This window comes from Scardinius erythrophthalmus, assembly GCF_964197995.2.
Source record: "Scardinius erythrophthalmus genome assembly, chromosome: 2".
Taxonomy (NCBI): domain Eukaryota; kingdom Metazoa; phylum Chordata; class Actinopteri; order Cypriniformes; family Leuciscidae; genus Scardinius; species Scardinius erythrophthalmus.
The window spans coordinates 55,113,140-55,139,541 of record NC_138222.1 but is presented as its reverse complement, the minus strand read 5'-3'; the positions used below and the strand labels follow the sequence as shown (position 1 = coordinate 55,139,541).

Below are 26,402 nucleotides of genomic sequence, written 5' to 3'. Positions count from 1 at the left end.
ATTTTTCGCCAAAATAGGCAGGAATAAACCTGGTGTTCTATCCAGCACTTGAATGTGATGAGCTCTTAATCACGACCTTAGAAGTGGGAAGTGATGAAGCACATGAAGGCAGCATTATTACACATGGGTTGCCTCAAGGGGGCCGCCATGTTAAGATCACATCTTTACCTCAGTGACCCCCCTGTTTTTTGGCCAGTTTCGTTTCGCAGAATCAATAAATCCTGTTTTTACTGCAAATAGTGCATTTCTACAGTGTGTAAACTGAAAACTTAGACAAGACAAGAGCCATATCAGCAAGTGCAAATTAAACAAAATGGGTGAGGTCCTGATCTTACATTTGATTCCTACTTGCCAATAAATAAAGACAGAAGCTTTTAAATAAATCAATAATTACAAAGGAAATGAAACAAAATGGCATCAGTTAATTTTATTTGCCTTAATAAGGCAAATAGCTATAGTTGTAAAAAAAAAAACTCCTTAGAGATTGAGTTAAGCAGGAAGTGTTTTTGCTCATCGTTCATGTGACAGAAATGCAGGAAGTGAAATTTTGACTCATGCACAGCATGGGTGACAGCTACGGAAGGAGAGTCTCTTTAAGCACGTCTTACTATACACTTGAAAATGGACTGTCAAAGTATGCACATTTGCAATTACATCTTGTTATGTTAATCTACATACATCTGAAGTCTAGGAAAATACACAAATAATATAAAGTAAAAAAAAAGGGGGGGGGGTAGGGGTGGTTGAGATTTGTTTTATTGTAACCTCAGGATCTCATGACTGCTAAGGGCAAGACGGGGAAGTTCTGGTAAATTCATAGCATGTGGAAAAACAAGCACTGGAAATGCTGATCGGAATACATTGCATTTCTCATGAAGACAGCAGTCACATGTCTACCTTCCACATTGTGCTTTGAAAATTCCGTGTACAAGAAAATTTCCTAAAAATCCTTAAGATCAATACGAAGTGAATGCCAGAGATCATAAAGCACCATATTTCCATTCAGACTGAATTCATTCTTGACAAAGAACCTATATTCTACAGTACATATAACTGGTCCAATGCTCTTCCAATCAGTTCTTGTTTGTTTCTTCATCATCTTCACTACTGCTGGATTCCCCAAACAGGTCTTTCCCACAAGCAGTGCTGGATTTTGTGTGTGCATTTTGTTGGCTGACCGTCATGGTGATTAGAGTAGACATGTCACTAAAGCCCAAAAGCAGTGTGCCGTTGTTGGGTCCAAGTAAAGAGATGGTCTGGATCTTAGAATCGGGTGTGAAGCAAGACAGCAACGTCCCATTGTCCAGGTCCCACATGCTCACTTCATCTGTTGAACAAATAATTCAAAGTATTGAAATATGCAAATGTTGGCTATTTTTTCAGGCTTGTGGAAAAAGAACATATCTTTCTAGTATCTCAATCAAACTTAAACTCAAAACAAATCATACTGTGAAGATCCTATTAAATCCTCTCACCACCATACTTGACTGCCAAAGTTTGAATGTTTTTCTCGACCTAGATTAAACGGATAGCATCTAGAGCAAGCCAACACAAATATGGTCAAAGGTCTACTGTACCTGATAATAAAACAGCCTTGGATTGTCCTTCAGTGATAAAAAGCAAGCTGGACCAGTTAAGATTTAAACTTCCATAACCAGAGATGGTTTTATGCTTCCTCCGGAACGGCTCCCATACTTTCAGCCTGAGTTTTAGAAAAAAAGGGTATTTTTCTAAAACATGTCCATGATAAATGCAACAATAACCAATGTTCTTAATAGTTTTTTTTAAAGGGATACATGTATATAAAAACTAAAATAGATTACATACACTAAACAACTGACATAAGTGAGCAAAAAAATTCTTTCAAAAATATTTAAATTTCCAAACTTTTGACTGGTAGTATATATATCTGAACAGGGTTCGTACGTACAGATACTGTAAAATAAAATTCCAGGACTTTCAAGGACTTTTCAAGCACTACTTTTTTGGTTTTGAAGGAATACAATCAGAGATCTCACTTGTTAAACAATACCTTTATTATCTTTCAAATTCTAAAAAAGTGAAAATGGACAAATAAAAATAAACTAATAAAACAAAATGGTACAAATAAAGTGCAACACATGCAATGACTGTGGTTACTTTAACAATTGAAAGTATACCATGACAAAGATATCGCTTTCTTATTCATTCTCATGAATATAATGTATTGGATTTACTGGATTTACATGAAGAATGAAATCTGTATCATATACTTGGATATTTATATGAGCAATATCACGCTCATAGCCATGCGAAATGGCTCTATATCAGACAAGCTTCAGTGATAATTTTGTAGGAAAATATTGTTTTATCAATCAAATTAAACACTAATTTTCTTTCAATAATTCAAGCACTTTTCATGCAGCTTTTAATAAATGTCTCTTTTTAAAGGTTTTCCAAGACTTAAATTCAAGTCAAATTCAAGTTCTTTAAGCACCTTGTACAAACCCTGTAAAAAAAAAGCTATGATACTGGGGTGCCACATACTTGTTGAATCCTGAAATGCCGAAAACCACTCTGCAGGCATCGTCGCTTATAGCGATGCAACAGATTCCAGGTTCATTTTTCAACCTCTTCCGCACCTTTATGTATAAAAGGAATTTTCAGCTTACAGGATGCAAAGAGAAAGATGAATTGCATCTTAAATTGATTTTAATGTTGGACCTGAAGCTGGCAATGTGCCCACTTTCTTTTGAGTAAAGAAAACACAACTGAAAAGAAAAAAATAAGACATATTTTTAAAGAGATGCGGCCCTGATGATTAGCATACCCTGCCCTGTTGTGTGTCCCACAGGGTGAGGTATGGAGCATGCTGGGCCTCACTGTAGTTGGAGACCACCAAGTACCCTCCTGAGTGAGTGATTGCAGCAGTACGGAGGCTCAAAAGGGACCAGCTGTCCTCAAGGGTGTGCAAATGCTCCTCAGAAACCACACTGAAGACGTTGAGATGATGGGCAAAATATGAGCATATGACCACCTGAAGTGATACACAGAGAACAGTGAGAAAACAAGAGAGATTCAGAGATGGAAAACCAATAAACAAAGTCGACATTGATGTTGCTTCGTACATCCATAACGACTATATTAATATATTTGTATTATCTTAGTGTTTTATGTACTGTACGTGCTATTGTTTTTACTTAAGCTGTATAGGCTCTTTTCTGTATTGAACACTTTTTTCTCTCTTTCTCTGCCTAATAACATTCGGAAAAATGGACTCGCTAACTTGGGTACATTCACATTTATTTGAATGTTTATTAATGTAAATTATCCTATATTATTAGAGAGAGAGAGAGAGAGAGAGAGAGAGAGAGAGAGAGAGAGAGAGAGAGAGAGAGAGAGAGAGAGAGAGAGAGAGAGAGAGAGAGAGATAGAGAGAGAGAGAGATAGATAGATAGATAGATAGATAGATAGATAGATAGATAGATAGATAGAGCTGCTTTGAATAAAAGCGTCTACCAAATGTATATGTACTACATAATTCAGTTTAGTGTATTGGTGGCTTGGTTGTCTCTCTACCCGCTCATCTCCACTGAGAAGATACTGGTCTATAGAGTTGAACTTCTCTCTTTCGAGGCTCTGCTGTTCATCTTTTTCTCTTTTCACCTCACGCTCCCGTCTCATCCTTTTTGCTGTCTGGGTTTCGGTGCGCCTGTCCCATGGCATCACTAGACCTGTGCAACAAGGTCAAAATTTAAGGATTGTTTCTTTTATGTTGAATATGTTGTGAAAATCTCAGTGGGACTGAGATGTGTATTAATGCACTGGTAAATAAGCATCACAAGGTTCATGTACTGTTTTAATACCTGTCTTCTCTTTTGAGGACATAATCTGCAAATCCCTGTCCATGCTGGAGAGCAGGGTTTCTTTGTAGGACGTCTTGATACGTCCTTTAATATAGCCAGAGTCCAGATCCCACAATATCAGATGATCCCTACATAACATATTCATGTCAACTTGTGATTATTGCTCAAGCTAGACTAAGCAATACAGTAATTTTCTGTTTCTGCTGAATGAGGAAGTGATACATAGTTGGTGTTCTTACCGTGTTTCTGAAAGGCCCAACAGAATTTCACCCTCCAAGAGCCGATAGTCTTGCCGAGGACAGGGAAAGATGAACAGTCCAGTCTGTTTCTTAATGTAGCTCTTTTTGAGCAGGTCATACACAAGCAATGTCTGCAAAATATACAGAAAAAGTGCAATAGGAAACTGTTCGCAAGGGTTGAGTAATTGTAATAGTAAAGTATTACTTTGGAGAATACTCAAGTAGTCTAAAACTGAATTTGAATATTTCTACACTAACTCAATTACTTCTTTTTACTTTAAACGTAAGATTTATCATAACTTAAATCTACCTCCAGTGTTAGTATTTGTTAGTTAAAATTGTTTTGGTTAATTGAAATAAATTAAAGCATAAATATTAGATGAAAAATTTATTTCAGTTAGTTGGTAAGGCAATATTTCTCATTTTTCTTTAAGCTGAAATGCTAAAATTACTAAAACTAAAACACCACAACACTGTCTTTGACTTAAACAATATTTTAATTAGAGATATTAGCCATGTTTCCATCCAAAGTTGCGAATTTAACTTGTGCGCAAAATTGAAATATCGAACAAACATTTGCGAATAAAGCAGCGTTTCCATCCCACGTGTTCAAGAGGACAAAATCGTCACTTTCTTGGAAATTGCCACTAAAATTTCTGTAATAAAAATGAAAGCTGCTGCATCATAAATTACGTCTCAGAGCGCACAGATGAAACACAATAAACGCTGTCATGTTCTCTTGTGTCCGGATGCTGGTGTTTGTGAATGTGAGAAGCTTCTGGGAGGGAATTAAACCAAATCATTCTGATGACAGACTTTGGCTCAGGGATTTCAGAATGATCAAACCAACATTTGCTATGCCATGCAATGAAGCTGATCCACTGGTTAGGCCAGTTATCCAGTCACATTCATTGTTGAGGCAAAGCCATGTGAGTTTTTTCAGTAAATGAAAAATGTGATCTTATCGGATCAAAAGATTATCTGCCTCGATTGAGCGCATGCGTTTTTCATGTGCATTTTTAGAATGCCGTTTCATCCAGCGTTTTTTAATGCAATATCCTAAAATGCGCATAAATGGATGTAACATAGCTATTTCTGAAGATGGACTTGAATGTGAGCATGGCGGATGATCAGTCTATAAACAACTATACAATCAGCTTCAATTTTCAGACCTTCAGCCTGTGTAGTGCACAGATATACCTGGTAGACAGATGTAGATGCATCTGTGAAGTTGGTGGTGCCGCGGTCAGACAGTATATAGAGTTTCAGGTCTCGCACCAGAGCGATGTCTGAACTTGAGAACAGACCGTGCTCCACTTGCACGGGACGACCCTTGAATCGAGTCCGCGCCACGTTCCATAATCTCACAGTACCGGGTCGAGTGCTTTGACAAACCACATACCTGAATCAGAGGGAAATTGTAAAACTTTACACCAAAAAACAGTACATATATAAGGACAGCTCTATTTTATTAGATTCATGACATTGGGTATCACTCAAATATATTTAGGCCTAAATTTAAGATTCGTGTATTGTAGAACAACTGAGGCTATCATAGTTACATGATGCACAGAAAAATGGCTGATCCTGAAAGATGTCTCCTGCCGGCTCATTGTTTTTTACAGTTATGAACTGTGGCCATATGCACGCGAGCTGTTCGGTGGACTTTGTACCTAGGATATCTCTGCATGGTTACAATCTCCGCTGTGCCGTCACTGTGAGCTTTGTGCACGTTGTATGTGAGCGTTTGGTCATTTATCTTGGATCCCAGGTTCCACGTGCGTAAGAATTGCTCCCCGGCACAAAACCCCACACAGTACCGCAACATGGAGAAGAAAAAGTGACAGATACAGACAGATAAGTGTCACTGCTTACCTGAATAAAAAATAACACAAACAATAGACATGACTAAAACTGTTCCTGTGCCATGTGTTTCAAAGCAGTAAAGAAGCTGATAAAGCATAATGCTGTTTACTTTAGAGGTATGATTTGCCTTAAGTGCATGTGAGCTATTAAAGTGAATATATTTATGAAGCCAGAGTCATATAGTAGTGGCCTAAAGTGATGTTCAGAGGGGATATTTGTTTTTAATGACCCTGCATGTTCGATTAAACCATCAAAATATGATAATATTTGTTAAATATATAGAACAGAACTCTAAACTTGGTTAAGGTATGTCCCTGACTAAATTATTTGGCTTAAACTACAGCTACAGGTTTTATTTTACTATGCAAAAAAAAGTGCTTAGAAAAACAAAAAGCTCACAGGAAAAGGCCTACATTGAATACTGGTTCTTTATTGTTTTTGCATGTGTTCATAATTTCTCTGCATGACAGCCCGGCCTAAAATTATATCCGCACAATTTGGCATGTTTCATTGCGTTATCACAAATAAAACAATTGACTCCAAGCACATTTATGCAATGTGCTTAGAAAATCTTTAACAAAATTTGTAAAATATTTGAATAAAGAATGAAGATTTCCCTACGCCAGACATCACATTTGGCCACTGCTGTATTTCACCATAAAAACCAAAGACAAAAAGCAAGAAAATATATTTTGCATAAATAAAATTAAGCCTATATTAGAATCATTTAAATGTATTGCATTGTGATTTTTGTATGCCAATGAATAACATTTTCCTTGGTCCCATTCTGAATGATGAATAAAAAGCTATTGTCTGTAGACAGTTATTTAAATATATTAAATATATATTTTAATGTATTAATTATCACCAAAAATACTATGATTATATATATAGCAATAAAGTACTGAGACTGAAATCAAACCATGTGTTTGTTTTGATAAAAAAGTCATAAGGCTAGCAATGATACTCAACAGGTTTATTGACTAACCATGAGCCAGCAGGCCAGGAAACCGTGTAATGTGTTTATGGTCTTCAGTCTCAAGGTTCCAGATAATAATCTCTGTGGTGGAGCTGCGAGGGGCGGGACAAAAGGCCACAATGTGGGACCCGCCCCCTGCAATGGTGACCTGGGAAATGTAGTCCTGACTGCAACCCAAAATCGAGCGCAGGTACTGGAAGGATACTGTGCTGAAGAGTTCAATATGAATGATTTCACTGTGTCTTTTATAAGGGTATCTGTAAAAAACCGAAGAGATAGATATAATGGATATTAAAGATTCATGGATGCACCATGGTAATTGGGTGAATTATTCCTTTAACATTACCTGCAAAAGAGCAGTAAATACTGAGAGCTGATCTCTACAGCTTGTATAGATGCTGCCGGGTGCTGAGTTTTCAGTGTGGAAGACACAACTCCACCTTTAGCATTGAATATTGCCGCCTCTCCTCCATCCCTACAAAAGAGAATTGAAGCAAGAAAGAGACAAGAAATAGCATGAAAGTGAGGCTCAGTGTGGCGGATCTTATCAGTCTAGCAACACTTGAGTTACAACAGCATTTCACAGCATTGAAACAAACCAAGGTGTTGCTTTCACTTCCCCCCTGTAGGTGTATTTATTCTTTACACATCATACAGCTCTGAAAAGCAATTATTTCCTGTAATGTTCATATGTGTGTGTATGTGTGTGTGCGTGTTAAAGTGTTTTGCGCCAGTCATAATTTAGTTTTTGTAAAGACATTAAAGTGACATTAAAGACATTTATAATGTTTGCGGTTGAGTCCGAAAAAGATTTAAACTGTCCCGTCTTTTAATAACAGCTTCTTAATCAAAACCTGCATTACATTACGGCACATTCACAAAATAATCTGCACTGAAATGTTCCACAGAAACTGTTAAGATCAAATTGAAATGATAAGGGACGGTTAACAATAAACTTCAGCCACTCCTTCTTAAAGGGGTGGTCACACTACATGTTTCTATCCAGTGACTTGCACATAAACGCATGCGAAAGCAGGAGACCGGAATATAACTGATTATTTTGTATTCAAATTATGCTTTTTCTATACACTTTTTTTGCATAGTTAAAATAAAACCTGTAGTTGTAGTTTAAGCCAAATCATTTTGTCAGATACATACCTTAACCAAGTTTAAGTTTAGTGTTTTGGTCTATATATTTAACTGGCCTGCAAATTCATATCACGCGAAGACGTGACCAATAAACGATTGACAAGTCAAGGCATGACCTCTAAGCTGAATTAAAAGAATGCAAACTTTTTTGCATTACAGAGGAGTACATTTTGGATTTATTATTATTGATGCTAAATTTGTGTTTTTAAAGGTGCTGTATGTAAATTTTTTATTGTACTAAAGCATAAAAATCCCATATTTATGTTTGCAGATATTTAGTTCACATCCTTGTTTCTCTGAAAAACACTTCTCCAGCCAGTTATTCTGCTTTGAAATATGCATTCTGTGTCGGAATGTCTGTTTTGTTTTGGTCTGTGTGATCACTGCCAGTTTGTCTAATAGTATTTCCACAGCCCAGGTTGCCAGTTGGCAGAAAATGCAGCCTATTGCAGCCAAGGAACTCAGCAAACAAACTGGGTCAGAGTTTGCATTCTACCCGACCTAAAAAGCCTCGGCATCCATCTAAAAATCTCTATGTCCAGAGGCATATTAAAGCAGCAAGACTCGTTGCCTTCCATTGTCAATTGCTCTCGAAACAACTCTCTCCAATATTTAAAATTTGGACCGCAGTACCCATTTCAACCACTAGCTGTCAATCTTACATACTGCACCTTTAAAAAAAGACGCCACAGAGTGTGACGTCACATTAAGACAGATGAAGTGTCCATAGAAATTTTGTGTCTAGAAAGTCTGGTGTGACCATGGCTTAACGTTGAGATCCTTAGGAGGACAGGCACATACAGTTGAAACCAACACAAAGTTTGGCACGCTTTCCCACATCTTTATCTCACCATTTCTTCTTCTGGCGTTTAGTAATATTAGCATTTTTCCTGTGGGTCAAATTCTGAATACACAACAGTAGTCACTGACGTGTAAATGTGGGCAGTGTGTTTAAATTAACTCATCAATCTGTGGTCGGAAAGCTGCTGAAGTAGGAAAAGGCCATTTTGCAGCTTAGTTTCAATAAAAGGCAGTTTTGAACTGGGGAGGAAGTTTTGGGTTTTGATGGAATTTTTTCACAGTACAACAAACTCTTTTATCACAAAGTATTTGATTCCTCATGACATGACCCATTTATACAGTAGCTACTGCTATATTGGGAGCTTTTTAGACACTGTCAGAGACAGTAGAGAGGAAAAATGGAATCATTAGGGAGAGATAAGAGATTGGGACACAACAAGGGCCATATTCTGACCTTTTGTTCCTTGAATGAATGTCGCATTTGTCCATAGCTCTGACAACTACTGAAGCCGTTCATGTGGGTTCAACACGTAAATACGATCTTTCCGAAATGACTTGAATGCACCATTTGACTGTTCTCTCCTGGATAATCCATGCTTCTTAATCGTGTAATGAAATACAAGAAAGATAAACAGCTTCTGGGAAAGCCTTAACACATTTTTTTTTATATCTAGTTACATGAAACCATTGACCAGTAACGCAACCACACATACACTCGAGCAGACTCTTAAATAATACATTGTGTGATCAGACAATATAAATCAGTCCTGGAACAGCCGCATTGTTTTCACACATGGCTGGAAATTCGATATGTAGTGTATTATTATGTAAGAGCGCATTTTGTTATAAGAACATGAATTTATATGTGCAGTAATATACTAATAACCTGTAGGCGAAGAGAACAAAGTCTTTAACAGAGTGACGAGAGACTAAGATGGACTGGTCTTTGTGGATGGGCTCAAACTCAAGGGTGAGGTTCACACAACACAGCAGCGAACAGGATGCCACAAGATCAAACACCTATGTAAAAGAGAGAGAATGAGAGGAAGTTAGATCCGGAACAATACCTGGTCATTTGCTTTCTTAATATCAATGATTGTTAAATGTTACCTTACCAAATGCTTTATAGCGGATTCAACTTTGTTACATAATCAACGTTTTTTTGCAACATCGACACTGTTATTGAACTGAATCGAATTAACACTATTGTCTTCTGTAGAGCTGCTTTTATCATAATTGAACACATTTCATTATGAACTTTACACAGTTAATGATTTGCACAGTAACTGACTGAAAAATGACACTATCGTCTTTTTAGAGCTGCTTTACAGCTTAATCGAAATCTGTTTGCATGATTGATAACTATTTTTTCTTTTTATCCCTATAATCTCTGGTATCGTATAAAGCGCTATAAAGCTGACTTGATATATACGATAAAAAAAACTGTAAATGGTTCAACATTACATTATATGTAAATATGGCTATATTTTGTTTTGTTTTTATCTATGAATAACTGTGTGATTTACAGTGAAAAACAGTAGGACATTACCAGACTTCCCTGCGTGACATCATGTTTATATTTTATATAAATCGTTTTGCTTCTTCACATAATTTGTTACAATTTCTGCTTTTTAATAGCCTGGGTATCCCCAATACAATTTGCAGAAAGAGAAAGCTGAAAACTAGCCTGGGTTTCCCCATGCTGCCTTGAGCACAGCGCGATTTTATTAACGCTGCTAGGCAGCCTGGACACCATGGACCAGATTTTCCCCTCAAAAAGGGAACCAATCACAGAACGGGGAGGGAGCAGCAAGACGATGACGACGTCAATGCGACACACCGAAGCAGTTTGTTTATATCTATGGATCCAACATGGCATCAGACGTGAAGTTACCTTTCGATGCAGCCTTAGATAGTGTTCTAAGTAGTTTAGAACGCAAGTTTATTTCGTCTTCTTCCTCGTCGAATTTCTGTCGCTCTACATACGTCATCTGGTATAATTGAAACGATTGGCTATGATCTACGTACAGGCGCATTTGATAGACATTTGTAGCACCCAATAAACGGCTCTGGGATTCGTAAACCACACCTCAAATACTAGAAAATTAACATGTGGTTCCCAGACCACGTCTCAATGAGAAGAGGTCTGACGTTAGCCAGGCTAGCTTTTTAATGAATGTTTATTGCATCATGTTAGTGTCGTGTGTTACGGTGTTTTGTCTTTGTGTGTATGACCCTGTGCACCGTCTATAGTGTTGATATGCATAATATATATATATATATATATATATATATATATATATATATATATATATATATATATATATATATATATATTCCCATAATATGTATTGGCTATAAGTAAGTATTTAAGTATTTAATTGGCTATGTTTTATGTACTGGTCACTTTACAATGAAATTTGATTCATTACGTTATTCATCATGTTGTTATCAGTACACTTTCAAGGTGCAGTAAGCTATTTCTGAGAAACGCTGTTGAACGTGGATCGGACCAATCAGCAGTAGGGGGCGTGTCCACTCATGATGGGGGAGGAGAGAGAGATTTAAATACAGTCTAGTTTTTGCCTTAAAAGCTGATATTGGTAGATTAAATAAATATACAGACACAAATATGACATTCTGTTATATGAAACATTGTGGTGTTTGAGGAGATTCCCCCTTTCATATGTAAATCGCTACCTAGAAAAGCTATACAAATGTAACAAATTAGTGAATGAATTTCTGGCAACCATACCTGTTTTTTTTTTTTACAGTAAATTTAACAGGTTATTTTTCCACAGCATGTAGAAAGAACGGCCTGTCCAAAGTCTCACCTTAACCACGTGACTTCCATCATAAAAAACCACCAGCAACCGCCCATCACAGGCAGATGTGACCACAGGAACATCCAAAGACTCCTTCTCCATGTACAGCACCTTCCCAGAATCCACCTCTCTCACCTGCAGGCAGTGGCCCATCTGTAGCACAAGCACACTGTCATCTAGACAGAGGGTGAGCGAGTCGGCAGCCCAGTCGACTGCAGGTCCATGAGCCCTCGGTAGGGACCGAACGGGCCTCGTTTGCTCATCTAGACGCCACAGATTCAGCAGTCCATCAGAAGAGCAGGAAACCATGTGATGCCGACCATGAGCCAGGGCTGTCACAACACTCATGTGACCTAGTTCAATATGGGTCAGGGTGTTAAGGACAGTTCATTCAGTCATTATGTGATAAAAAATCTTATTTTAGATTTTATGTTTTAGTCATAAACCACTGCAGGTTATAGAGCTGTTCACTTCATTTGTAGGCCAAACCAGTAGGCAGACTAATTTGCCTTGAGTTTGGTTCCCCTCTGGAGTTTCCAATGGGTTTTCAGAGTGACAGCTGTAGATTTTTGAATTAAAAATGACATCTGTGGTCGTGAAATCGTGGCTTCTTGTCGCCTCTGTGAAAAATCACTCTCAAAGTCCTGAGGTTTTGATGCCAGAAGATAGACTTTATTATTAGAGATATAAAACCTAGTTGGCTTGCAAACCAACTGCAGCTTCTGGGATTGTACTCACTTATAAACATGATCTACCAAGGTGTGGCTAACACATTCTGCAACAGTTATTTTCCACACAGTCAAACCTCAAACTTGATTGAACTTGCTACACAAGAACTACAACAGCTGTGTGCTTGATTCCACGTGACACATCATTCGTTTGTCAAACCGCATAAACTCACTTCCTTCTTCTGCATGCAGAAAGAGGGCAGTAGTGAATAAAATCCATATTAGCAATCAATGTATTTAAGAATTGCAAGAAGTAAATTAAGGAAAATAAAGAATTTTCTAGCTCATAATACAAAAGTAAATCTCTGGAGTTATCTGAGATGAGATTTGTAGAGGGTTTCACCCCTCACAACACTCTTTTTGTTGTTATTAAAAGATGATGCCATGTGTAGAGCAGTAATATATGTAATCTATTTCATTATGTGTATACTATTATAGTATTTAATATTTTGAATTGGCTTTTATTTTTAAATGTTTAGTTTTCATCTAAATTATTCTAAGTTTTAGTAATTTTGTTATTTTATATTTCTATTTAGCTTTAATTTCTTTTTATTTCAGTTTTAGTATCAGTAATTTTAGTTGGCAAGGATACCTATTTTTTTATCTAATATTCATGTTACTTTATTTCAGTAACTGAAAACGGTTTTTATTAGCTTTAGTCTATGCTAGTTTATTCTATGCTAATTTTTGTGTACAGTACCAGAATGTTTGTGTGCTTGTCAACTGACCTGTAATTCACTGGACAACTAGTCTGTATTTGGTAACTTATCAACTTGCATTTTAAAAGCATACGGTGAACTAAAAATTCAGTTGGAATAACTGTGTAATTTATGTCTCTACGAGTAATGTTAACCACAGACCTTAATTTACTCAACAATAAAAAAACCAAACCACGTTCTGAATCCCCCTAGGAAATCCCCATGGAAACCCATGCCAGGACATAGAGTAAACCAAAATCACTGCTTGAATGTTGATGTTGGGAAACTGAGCCCTTCAGAAGTTGTGAAGAAATTGAATATGGGTACCTGAAAGGAGTGTGTGCACGAGTCCCCCTGGAGGAAGCAGGCAGGTGTACGAGGGCACAAGAACAGGCAGAGAAGAGCTCTTGCACTGTGCTAACAGATCATGCAGAAAAGAGTATCGTCTTGGGTCACCTGGAACAACATACACTGAGATATGAGTTTTGCCTTGACATTAAAACATACAGGTGTTTTAGGTTTTCTTGTGTATAAAGTATATACAGGGTTCCCACACCTTGGTAAACTTCAAGAGAGAGTAAGGTTACATCGTTTCAGCGGTGTGTCTGTGAAACCTTGAAAGGTGGGCTATCATCGTAGTAGTTTCGTGCACATGTGAATGTCATGGCAATGTACAACAAAAAGTACCTCACACGGGAAACACTTAACGTAACGTGTAAATGCGCGTAACTAACTTAAATCAAGCAAGCTATTATCCATAGACTACGAAGTGTTGGTGAAATAACACATTAGCGGACCGGAGGAAATAATATGGAATTTTTCCCAGAAAACTTCTTGCACAAAATATATTCAAGCACTTTCAAGGACCTGTATCTATGTATGTTTATTTTCTAAAACTTTACACGGCCTTGAATTTTATTTGAATTTTTTCAAAGGATTTCAAGGACCTGTGGGAACCCTGTATATATATATATATATATATATATATATATATATATATATGTATATATATATATATATATATATATATATATATATATGTTTGTGTGTGTACCTGAAGTAACAGGTTTATCTTGGGAAATGATCCGCTCCAAACGGCCCAAGAGTTGAGATGCCAGCTGGCAAGGATCATTCAAGAGCACAGAACGAGAAAGACACAAAACCTGCTCCAACAACTTGACGTCCAGAAGCTCTCTGTAACACACACACTTTTTTTTTAAACCTCAAAATATACAATTAGACACTTGTTAATCGCCATAATATACAAAAACTATTTTTAAAATGTATTTAATTATTTAAATATTTATTTATTTTCAAGACTTCTGAGCAAAAGATTTCTATATCCAATATAGAGAGGGCAGAATATATGTATATGTGAGTTGCACTTTATGTCAAGGTTTTATGGTGCGTTTAAGTTTAAGTTGGGAAGTAATGTTTTCAACGTGAGGTGCGTTCAAGACATTTTTGTCGGAGTAAGATGGGGGTGTAGCCTACCTTCCCTTAATTAACTACACAAAAATACAGGTTTTTTAACTCTTCTTCTAGAAAATGAAGACCAAAGAATGTGCATTAGGCGTGTTTTGCTTTTTTATGTTATTAATTAATTTACGAAGCCACTGTAAACTTTTTCATTACATATTATATATTACAACGCTATCATATTTTGTGCATGCCATTAGCTTATTGTGTTGTAAATAAAAAAGCCTGACCATTTCATTGCTAAATACCTTTAAGTATTGTGCTATTCTGTCATGTTTCTCACTGACACGCCCCCCAACTCATCAACATTGGGGCTCAAAATCCCCAGCTTCCTACTGGTATTTACCACTTTGTGGTGCTTTTCATGTGCGTTCAAACACGATATTTCCAACATGACTTGAACGCACCAAATGACTGTTCTATCCCAATAATATCAAACAGCTATTCCTGCAAAACACACTTGTTTGGTGATCATATCGTCGTACTTATCCGGTATGACGGCAGCTTTAAGGTCCTCCTCGACATGACAGACGGACAGACCCCACAGTTTATGCATCAGGAACTCGTAGTTAAACAGACATTGCGTGAGTAAGGGAATTATTTGCCCCGAGTGGATGTAATGATACGGCAAACAGTGGAGTTTGCGCAAATTAAATTCATAGCACCTCCTTCCCTTCTCCTTCCTGATCCAAGCTAACGGCTGAAAAACTTGGCTATTTGGGACGTTTCCATTAAAGTAATCTGCAAAGTCTGCATGGACAGCTTTGATTGAGTCTTCTGTTGGTGTGTATCGCTGCAAGACGACGTAGCCGAACTCTGCATGAGTCCAGCGCAACACCCATGTGCCGTCACTTTCCACTTCGCTGATGTAATCCTTCAGACTGTGCAGCAGTCGTGCCACAAACGCATAAGGCACTGGGGAGTATTCGGAAACGGGAAGTGTCTGATGATGCAAAACAGCCATCTCACGTGTGACATTATCATCGCGTCCCAAAAGCACTAAAAGTTCCTCCTCGGTCACGCCAGAACGGGACAGTGATACGAGCAAAGCCATACGTCGCACCAAACACGGCCCATGCTCTCGCTCCAAACTAACAAGGATGCTGACGAAAAGTTGATTTGGATCCGTAGGGATATTGAGACTCTCTTTTGGTGTGAATGAACTCCATTGCCTGGTCTCAACATAGGCTAAATTGAGGTAGAGAGGGGATGGACAGGATAGACAGGACTGGAATAAAAGGCTCCACTGGCTTTCAGTTAGTTGGCGAAAATCTGAAGCTAGTCTGGAAGCCAGTCCTGATGCGATCTCATCACGGTGAAGAGCAGGAAGGGACAGGACAGCGACCTTAACCTGGGACTGAAAGAGACAAAGAGAAAAGAAATTCAAACTGAACACCCTCAAAAAACAATCATCGCTTTGATTATCCTATTCACTAAGGATCCGTGAATGTCTAGAGTAGATATTCCCCTTGCTTTAATGAACTGTCTGAATAAAATAAAAATATTTATTTTTATATTATCATAGACATTTAAACAACATTAAAAACTTGATTTTCACCACACGGGGTCTTTAAGTAAGGGATAATGTACATCCAGCCGGTTGTTATCTCAGAATAAACCCCTGACAGGGTGATGAGGACCCCGACGCAAAGTGGAGGGGTCTTGCATCAGCCTGAAGGGGTTTATTCTGATATAACAACCGGCTGGATGTACATTATCCCGCTTATTACACGGCTACTTGCCACATAAGTAAATAATTAGACACAAAATACTGATCTGAGTCGAAATATTTTATTAGGTCTTTAAACGCAAAGCTACCACGGAGAAAGCAGTTGCTAGCAAGCGGCAAGTTCAAACTAGACGGACATTTAAGAGATACGGTATACAGTCACACCACTTATTACACAGCATTTCACCACATAAATAATTATGGAGATAAGAGATGTTTTAAAATCGTACCAGTTTGTATCTTATAATCCAACCGTGTACAAAACAATAGTCACAAAATGGCAGCAGCTGCGTTTGCATGAAACAAGAGAGAGCGAGTCCACGATACTGGATGGCATAATTAAATAAATGTACACAAAATTTTGATTTTATATATATATATAGCTCACCAAATGCAATACTTCCACGAAGAAAAAAACGTTCCTAGCATATAGCGTATAGCGCTGCTGACTTCAGTAACACGGATGTTATCTGTTTTCAGCGGTTGTTATCTGGGTATAACATACCACTGGATGGCGCGATTGACCAATCAGAATCAAGTATTCCACAGAGCCGTGTAATTAAAACATCAAACCGACCCCAAACTTTTGAATGGTAGTGTAAGTCCTCTATGACCCATCTGCTCACCTGTAGAATCTGAGCACATTTAGACTGTGTGCCGGCAGACAGGACAGTGAAGACATGTGGCAGTCGAATATTACTAAGCCATGAAAGGTCAGTCTCATGTTCCTCACTCAGATTATCCAGACCATCCAACACCAGGGTCAAGGGCCGATCTTCTGTCACCAGGCCCAACAATGAGCACAGCTGACTGGACAGCTCTGACAGTGACTGGCAGGAAAAAACGTAGACTGTATTTCATAGTGCAACACTATCTGTGAGATAGATAAGCAATCTCATAATATCATGTATCCATTATGGTGTAAAAGACCTTATGAATATTTGATTTATCTTTGAAGTTTTTCTGTACCTCAGATATCTCTGTTTTGAGGCTATAGATGTTGGCTAACTGCAGACACAGGGTCTGGAGGAGCAGACGCACGTTTCTGCTCTCAGATGTCAGACCCACAAAGCAGATCAGCACTGTGGCATCCCTAAGAGTTAACACAATAATCCAGATCAAGCAGCTTTGTCCTTTAAAGGGTTAATTCACCCAAACATTTAAATTCTGTCATTAATTATTCACCCTCATTTCGTTCCAAACTAATAAGACTATGGTTCATCTTCGTAATGCAAATGAGGATATTTTTGATGAAATCTGAGAGTTTTCTGTCCCTCCATTGACAGCTACGCAACTACCACTTTGACGCTTTAAAAAGTTCATAAAGAGATCGTAAAACTAATCCATATGAATTGAGCGGTTTAGTCCAAATTTTATGAAGAGACTTGATCGCTTTATATGATGAACAGATTGAATTTAGGTTTGTATTCACATGAACGAAAGTCTTATGGGTTTGACATGATATGAGTGAGAGTAAATAATGACAGAATTTACCAAGGATTTCGGAAGGATCATGTGACTGAAGACTGGATTAATGATGGTGAAAATTCAGATTTGCTATCAAAAAAATGTATTACATTTTAAAATATACTGAAATAGAAAACAGTTATTTTGAATTGTAATAATATTTCAAAATATTACTCTTTACTGTATTTTTGATTAAATAAATGCAGCCATGGTGATCATAAGATACTTTTTTCAAACACTTTAAGCTTTTGAGCGGTAGTGTATTTTTTAAAACTATTTTAAAATGTTTAAAATCAGAGTCCCTTTTTTTTTTTGCCTACCCAGGTATCCAAGTGGGTATGAGCTGTGCCAGTCTGGCGAGTGTCGTGCTCTTTCCAGACCCCAGTTCCCCCAGTAACAGCACAGCATTCTGGGAGGACGATGATGCTTGAAGCACATGCTTCACTTCCATCAGAAAGTCCTGCCTGAACACATAGCCCTGTGCTCTAACAAGGAGAAAGAAAGAATATTCATGTTGGAATTCAAACTAAATTGAATCATGTTAAAATCTGTGACTTACAGTGTTTTCCCAAATCTGACATGGCGCCGAATCTCTTCTTCAACTCGGAGTCTGGAAACATCTTTCCTCTGCATGTCGAAGGAGCCTTTGGCCTGACGGACCTGCATAAGTCTGAAGCAACACTTTGAGAACAACTTGACAGACAGTGATAAAGTAAAGTGAGACGGAACAGAGGGACATCTTGCCTGTTGAGGGATGCAGTGACCGTGCGCTGGAAGTGTGAGCAGAGCCGTTCCACATAGAACTGATGAGATCTGTTGTGTTTGGCACTCAGACCTTTCCTTCCCCAGCTGACGTTTGTCTCATGGATATTAGTGTGTCGCAGCTTGAAAATAATGCAAATACAAGATGCTTACATTTGTACAACAATGTTTTATACATTAAGATTTACATATAGATTTATCTATTCATTTATAGACAGACAGACAGACAGACAGACAGACAGACAGACAGACAGACAGACAGACAGACAGACAGACAGACAGACAGACAGACAGACAGATAGATAGATAGATAGATAGATAGATAGATAGATAGATAGATAGATAGATAGATAGATAGATAAGTATTTTTTTCAGGATCCTTTGATGAATATAAAGTTTAAAAGAACAGCATTTATTTGAAATGGAAATCTTTTGCAGTATTTACTGTCACTTTTGATCAATTTACTGCATATTAGCTGAGTAAAAGTATTACTTTTTAAAAAACAAACATTTGAACAATAGTGTGAGTGTGATAGATAGATTAGAGACAGACCTTGAGGTGGATGTTGCGTATAAAGCGCTGCTGAGCTTGATGTAAGGTTTGGTTGATTTCAGGTCTTCCTTTGTGTAGGTCTATAAACTGTGATGCGTATTCATTTTTCAGATTGTACAGAAGGTCAGTGATGATCCTCTTATAACAGTGACTGTACTCTTCTGGTGGCTGTTTCCCTCCAAGACCCTGTTCCACTTCCCAGTCCAACGCTGAAACATACGCAACATTTGATTTCGATAAGGCTTCTTTACATCAATTCTCAAGACTGATTCAAGTAAGACGAGTGCAGGCTTCATCTGCATCTGTGATTGACAACTAAACTTCTATGCAACTTCATTATGACTGCAAAACACCTGTTCTAAGCAGACGGCTTCTTCTCCAATGGCCTCGGGTCCAGACCGCCATAGCACGTTCCACAGTTTCACACAGGAAGAGCGCCATGCCTTCCTTCCCAGCTTCCTGCGATGCCCATCCCGGCTGAGGAAGTCAGGGTGATGTGTGCTATTCAAAAATAAAGGGAAAAAGCTTGATGCAAAACAAAAAAATAGAACTAGAACTAGAATTAGAAATCAGAGAGGAACACTGGCCAAGTGGGCACAGTTACAGTCGGCATTAAACAGAAGTTAGACTTTTCTTCCCTATTGTGACGTATATCCGAGTGAAACGGCTTCTCGAACAAGAAAAAATACAGGGCGGGACTTAATTTTGACCATTGGGAATTGATTGTATGGTTGGGGTTTGCTCATGTGAGTAACAGGTTGTCCCGCCCTCACGCCGGTAAACACATCATCAGTGAAGAGATGCCGCTGCAAGAGGGAGTGGAAGTTAAAGAGGACCTATTGTGCTTTTTTTCATTTTCAACTTTCTTTAGTGTGTAATGTTGCTGTTTGAGCATGAAAAGGGTCTGCAAAGTTACAAAGCACTCCAAAGGGAGTTCTCCTCTATATCAGTGTCACTGTTTCTGAACTCCTTGAAACGCCTCCATTGTAGTCTTGATTTTTCTTCCAGGAACGAATACGTCACAATATTTCGGGGCCTGGTTGAGTTGCGTTAGTAGTGTGTTCAAACCATAGATTGTAAAAAAATATGGATGACCATTGGTGAGAACTGAAGCCGCCAGTGTGCCGATATGGCGCTGACATCTTGGGGTTTGAGTCTGCGCAGTAGCGATTTCGGGACCAGACCTGCGCAGTAGTGAGCAGGAAGTAAAGCCACGAAACCAAGGCCCCGCCCCGCCCCGCCCCGCCCTCACTCTCGGTGTGAAATAATTAATTATAGAAATTTAGATATTAAATTTAAAGCTCCAATCTTCTCAGTCCTCAGAAGATCCCAAAAAAAGTATGTTGGTGCTTCAGTGACTACTTCGCTCAGAGAACCTGTCAATCACAACTGTCAATCATGACGTCACACCACCATTTTTATAGCATCAAATAACTAACTAAAAACAAACTTATTTTGAAAACAAACACTTGAATTTACATTAGCGTGATAAAAACTACAGTAAATGACAGAAACCACCTTCGGAAAAAAGATATTTGAAGTGTAATTAAATTGTTCAGTTGGTCTCAAGTCCCGTTGAATAACACGGGGAGGCGGGGTTTATGACCTATACTAGGACCAGTCACCGGGGGGCGATTGAGACGTTTTGGCTTCACTTTTCAGGGCTTGTGCGGCACGCTTGGTTCAAACACATGGGCTGCGTTCAGCACCGACAAAACGTTGCACAACGTTTTTTAAACATAAACGGTGATGCGTTGAACACACTGTTCTGATGACGCAAGAGTTGCAACTATGGCAGCTGAGAAGGCCATTCTTTGTGCTATTTGTGAAGAATTTTCTGAGCCTGATGAAGTCGGTATAAATATTTAATGTTGTGTTTACTACTACAAAATATGCCCGATGTTACAGTTACTGCACTTGCCGCCCAGAACAAAAGAGAACATCCCAATCGAGTGAAGGGATTTGTGGAAACTGAAATGGAAGCACACATCTTACCTAATTCAGACTAAAACACATCTATTTAGCCTCACATACTGACTTTATTTGTAGTTCATACTGTTTTAATACCCTGTATTTTATTTATCATTTTTAGGAAAAGCACTTAATTACCATTGTTTATTTCTATACCAAATGTCATACACTTGCAATGAAGCTACATCATTATGTTGATATCCTATATTTTTTACAATAAAACTTGCGACAAACATGTCTTCTAATATCCTCAGTTGTTGCGTATACCGAGCTGCATCGAACACATTTGTAAATTACTTTCCTTAAACCCATTGTGCGAGTTCACTTAAATACCGCATACGTTTTCTCTTGTTTGGTGGGTGTGTCAGAACTGGACTGCAGTTCTGACACACCCACCAAACAAGAGAAAACGTATCTCAAACCCCGTTGCACACCGGTGCACGCCGTTTCCAGGAAACATGACGTTCAACCCGGAAACCGTAGCAAAACGTTTCGCACCGTTTTGAACTTGAACATGCCCATGGTTATGGTAAGGGGTGTGACATTTGAAATGGTTGACCAATCACAACACACTGATCCAGCCAACCAATCAGAGCACATTGCATTTTTCAGAAGGAGGGGCTTCATAGAGACGGGAACTAAACAGAGCGATACTGACAGACTGGGAAGAGTGCTGTGACAATGTCAAATATGTGAAAAATAATGTGCTTTTTAAATATTTAAATATCTTTAAAAAAAAAAACTTTCCTTTTCCTTTAATCCTCCCTTATCAGGCTTATGCTACTCTGAACAATGCCTGAACTTCATATTTTGAGCACTTCTTGTGGTATTTTTGCCTCTTTACGATGACTCGCTTAATTTAGTCCTAAATTGTAAGTCACTTTGGACAAAAGCGTCTGCTAAATGACTAAATGTAAATATGAAGACCTATTCAAGTAGACCCCAAAAACAAAATCAAGTCTTTGTAAAAGGGCATAATATGTCCTCTTTAAACATGACAACTGCATCTATACAAGTTGTATTGTGTCTATTATCATCACTATTATCTGCCATGGGAACCAAACAAAGAGAGTTGTATATATCTCATGACAGCTCAGTAACGATAATAGCAATTACTCCATTGTTTTCAGCTTGTTCGGCAAGTAGTTCCTGATTCATAGATATTAGTAATAATCCTCAGTGACTTCAGCTGTTTAGGTTCAACAAATGAAACGTCTCGGTTACGGATGTAACCCTCGTTCCCTGAGTGGGAACGGAGACGTTACGTCGGATGACGACGATTGGGGTTTCGCTTAGAAGCCTATCACCTTCGAGTATATAAAACGAGCCAATGGCAATGAAATGCCATGGGTCTGCGGAATTTGCATAGCGTAACTCCGCCCGCCGCAGGGGGTATATAAGGAAGTGCGCTGGCAACATGCAGATATGTCTTCGCTGAGGAGTCGAGACTGGACCCAGGCGTTTTTCAGCGGTACAGCGGAAGTGGCAGGAAGACGTAACGTCTCCGTTCCCACTCAGGGAACGAGGGTTACATCCGTAACCGAGACGTTCCCTTTCGTGGTCACTCCGAGTTACGTCAGATGACGACGATTGGGGTTCCAGTCTAATCACGCCACCTCGGCTGTCTTCCAGTGCCCTGCGTAAGTCTGAGCTCCCTGTTGTGAGACTAGCACGAACGAAGGAGTCCTACTTAACACAGGGATACCAAGGTACACTGGGAAGCATATCTCAGAGAGAAATATGCAATCATGCCCAGCCATTGATGGGGGGGACTTAGAATACACATATGACCCAGAGGGATGCATATGGAGAATCACTGGGGTGTCCAGCCGCAGGTGGAATTTTAAACCCCAGGGGTGGCAAGGTGGCTTGCCAAGGGAAAGACACACGCTCACAAGGAGACTTACAGTGGAATACACATGTGGGGGTCGCCCAGAGGGGGAACCATGCACATGGAGGCACCTAGTCAAGCGCAAAAGCTGCGTTATGGCAAAATGGCATAAGTCAGGCGTTGACGTCACCAGTGCTGGAGGAAACTCAGAGCTTATCAGACTCACCTGAGAGAAATATCGCACGTATCCCGTCCGTGGAGAGGAATGGCGAGCAAGCGAAGACACCTGAGCAGAATCTAGCACCGGCTGGTTGAAGCGAGTACATGAGAAGAAACTGGCTCTACGCGGAGATTATAGAATCTCGCGAATGTGTTGGGTGTCGCCCAGCCTGCAGCTCTACAAATGTCTGATAGCGAGGCGCCATGCGCTAGAGCCCAAGAGGAAGCCACACTACGTGTGGAGTGGGCTTTCACACCAAGGGGGCACGGACGACCTTGCTGCTGGTATGCCAAAGCAATGGTATCCACTATCCAGTGAGATAATCTTTGCTTTGAGAGAGCCTTTCCCTTCAGCTTCCCACCATGACAGACAAAGAGCTGGTCTGAGGTCCTGAAACACCGCGTTCTGTCTACGTAAGCACGGAGGGCGCGTACTGGACAGAGCAGTGCCAAGGCTGGGTCTGCCTCCTCCAAGGGCAGCGCTTGCAGGTTCACTACCTGGTCTCGAAAGGGTGTGGTAGGAACCTTGGGCACATATCCAAGCTGGGGTCTCAGGATCACGTGAGAGTCAGCCGGCCCAAATTCCAGGCACGCTTCGTCAACCGAAAATGCCTGCAGGTCCCCTACCCTCTTGATGGAGGCCAATGCAACCAGGAGCGCTGTCTTCATTGACAGGAACTTAAGCTCCACTGATTGCAAAGGCTCAAATGGAGCACTCTGCAGGGCAGTTAGAACCACTGAGAGGTCCCAAGAGGGAACGAGGGGAGGACGAGGAGGATTTAGTCTCCTCGCTCCCCTCAGGAACCTGACGATCAGGTCGTGCTTTCCCAGAGACTTACCATCAACTGCTTCGTGATGTGCGGCAATGGCGGCAACATACACTTTCAGGGTGGAGGGAGACAGCCTTCGCTCCAACCCTTCTTGCAGGAAGGAAAGCACGACACTGATCGGGCATTTCGTGGGTTCTTGATGTTTAGAAGAACACCAGTTGACGAAGAGGTTCCACTTCAACGCATAGGCATGTCTCGTGGATGATGCTCTAGCGGAAGTGATGGTAGCCACCACCGCAGGTGGTAGGGTACTCAAACCTGCCTCGTCCCGTCCAGGAGCCACACGTGGAGGTTCCAAAGATCGGGACGAGGGTGCCATAAGGTGCCCCGTCCCTGAGAAAGGAGGTCCTTCCTCAGAGGAATTGGCCAGGGAGGTGCTGTCGCGAGGAGTACTAGTTCGGAGAACCAGGTCCGGTTGGGCCAATACGGGGCAACCAGAATGACCTGCTCCTCGTCCTCCCTGATCTTGCGCAAGGTCTGCGCAAGAAGGCTCACTGGGGGAAACGCATACTTGCGTAGGCCCCGCGGCCAGCTGTGCGCCAGTGCATCCATGCCGAGCGTGCCCTCGGTCAGGGAATAAAACAGGTTGCAATGGGACGAGTCGTGGGAGGCAAACAAGTCTACCTGTGCGTCGCCGAACTGATCCCAAATCAGCTGAACCGTCCGGGGATGGAGTCGCCATTCTCCAGCGAGAGGCCGAACTCGAGACAGCTCGTCGGCCGCCTGGTTCAGGTGTCCCGGGATATAAATGGCTCGAAGCGACCTCAGATGCTTCTGACTCCATATGAGGAGGTGGCGAGCGAGTTGCGACATACGGCGGGAGCGTAGACCACCTTGATGGTTGATGTACGCTACTGTTGCGGTATTGTCTGATCGGACTAGTACGTGCTGACCCCTGAGCAGCGCATGGAAGCGGTGCAGGGCGAGACGTACAGCCAGCAACTCGAGGCAATTGACATGCCAAAGGCGCTGGGGTCCTGTCCAGGAGCCCGCGGCAGCATGACCATTGCACATGGCGCCCCAGCCCGTGTTGGAGGCATCTGTTGATACAACAACATGCCGGGAAACTCGTTCTAAGGGCACTCCGGCCCGTAGAAAACTGAGGTTCGCCCACGGGGTGAAGGTCTGACGGCAGGCTGGAGTCACTGGGACTTGGAGCGTGCCGTGTTGCCATGCCCACCTCGGGACTCGATCGCGAAGCCAAAGCTGAAGCGGTCTCATATGAAGCAATCCCAGCGGCGTTACTGCGGCTGCGGATGCCATATGCCCCAGGAGCCTCTGAAAAAGTTTCAGTGGAACCGCACTCTTGCCCTCGAACTGACGAAGACAAGTCAGCAGTGACTGCGCGCGCTCGCTCGTAAGCTGCGCGCACATGGCGACCGAGTCGATCTCCATACCGAGAAAAGAGATCCTCTGCACGGGGCAGAGTTTGCTCTTCTCCCAGTTGACCCGAAGGCCCAGACGAGCTAGGTGCCGGAGCACTAGGTCCCTGTGTTCGCAAACCTGGTCTCGAGAGTGAGCTAGGATCAGCCAGTCGTCGAGATAGTTCAGGATGCGAACCCCGTGTTCCCGGAGGGGAACAAGGGCTGCCTCGACGACCTTCGTAAAGACGCGAGGACACAGGGCTAGCCCGAAAGGGAAAACCGCGTACTGGTATGCCTGCCCCTCGAAAGCAAACCGTAGAAACGGTCTGTGTCGAGGTAAAATGGAGACATGGAAGTAGGCGTCCTTCAGGTCGATCGCTGCAAACCAATGATGTGTTTGGCCGTTAGCATCTTGAACGGCAGCCTGTGAAGGGAGCGGTTCAAGACGCGCAGGTCGAGGATTGGCCGTAACCCACCGGACTTCTTGGGTACAATGAAGTAAGGGCTGTAGAAGCCGGACTTCATTTCGGCTGGAGGGACAATCTCGATCGCACCCTTCGCCAGCAGGGTGGCGACCTCCGCTCTCATGACAGGGGCATTGCCACCGACCATAGTGAAGCGGACTCCCCTGAAGCGGGGAGGAGATCGCGCGAACTGAATCGCGTAGCCGAGCCTGATTGTTCTCGCGACCCAGCGGGACAGTCTGGGAAGCTCTAGCCAGGCCTCCAGAAAGTGCACCAGGGGGGTCATACGAACCACAGACGTACCGTCGGTGGGGCAGCGAGGCGGAATGACCGGCACCGGCGAGGGTGGCATAGCGGCCCTGTGCGGGGGCACGGTCATTAACCGCGTCCTGCCAGAGGAGGCCAGGGGAGGGCGCGCGTCCCACGGGGGCGTGCTCTGGCAGGGGTCTGGCGACAGAGGGGGATGAGAGGAGCGTGGCCCGTGGGCGGCGCGTGCTGTCATCCCGCACCTCTGGGACAGAGGAGGGCGGCAGTGGCGGGACCCGAGGGTGGCGCGCACTGTGGCCCTCGGGCTCTGTGGGCTCAGGATTGGGGAATTCGATT

At 41.2% G+C, this 26,402-nt stretch overlaps 2 protein-coding genes across 2 annotated transcripts in view; both read right to left on the bottom strand.

Annotated features, from left to right (window-relative positions):
* Positions 1 to 413: 413 nt before the first annotated feature.
* LOC308679701 (NACHT domain- and WD repeat-containing protein 1) lies at positions 414 to 18,594 on the bottom strand. The gene is made up of 20 exons (XM_081347325.1): positions 18,365 to 18,594; positions 18,126 to 18,290; positions 17,308 to 17,431; positions 16,965 to 17,168; positions 15,095 to 15,966; positions 14,185 to 14,324; positions 13,458 to 13,586; positions 11,714 to 12,057; positions 9,766 to 9,899; positions 7,276 to 7,404; positions 6,939 to 7,186; positions 5,758 to 5,959; positions 5,285 to 5,486; positions 4,085 to 4,215; positions 3,846 to 3,973; positions 3,559 to 3,713; positions 2,810 to 3,016; positions 2,527 to 2,621; positions 1,578 to 1,702; positions 414 to 1,327 (listed from the first exon to the last, which is right to left on the bottom strand). Exons 1-12 carry the CDS (start codon positions 18,469 to 18,471, stop codon positions 5,949 to 5,951), a joined length of 2,607 nt encoding a protein of 868 aa, XP_081203451.1. The 5' UTR covers positions 18,472 to 18,594; the 3' UTR covers positions 414 to 1,327; positions 1,578 to 1,702; positions 2,527 to 2,621; positions 2,810 to 3,016; positions 3,559 to 3,713; positions 3,846 to 3,973; positions 4,085 to 4,215; positions 5,285 to 5,486; positions 5,758 to 5,948.
* Positions 18,556 to 26,402, bottom strand: part of LOC308679707 (uncharacterized protein) — a 20,802-nt gene continuing 12,955 nt past the window's right edge. The window contains exons 9-11 of the mRNA XM_081347343.1: positions 19,474 to 19,621; positions 19,121 to 19,329; positions 18,556 to 18,689 (exon numbers count right to left, since the gene is read on the bottom strand). Of these exons, the coding sequence (XP_081203469.1) occupies positions 19,228 to 19,329; positions 19,474 to 19,621 (250 nt within the window). The 3' untranslated portion in view covers positions 18,556 to 18,689; positions 19,121 to 19,227. The remainder of the gene's footprint in view (positions 18,690 to 19,120; positions 19,330 to 19,473; positions 19,622 to 26,402) is intronic.

What these genes read in the sequence shown, in the direction of transcription:
- LOC308679701 (XM_081347325.1), bottom strand. Translation starts at nt 18,471, where the DNA reads ATGCAGGTCCGTCAGGCCAAAGGCTCCTTCGACATGCAGAGGAAAGAT. An exon ending in AATGTGCTCAGATTCTACAG is followed by an intron (nt 15,967 to 16,964) that starts GTGAGCAGATGG and finishes TGTCTCTTTCAG; the next exon opens with TCCCAGGTTAAGGTCGCTGT. An exon ending in AGATAAACCTGTTACTTCAG is followed by an intron (nt 13,587 to 14,184) that starts GTACACACACAA and finishes ATGTTGTTCCAG; the next exon opens with GTGACCCAAGACGATACTCT.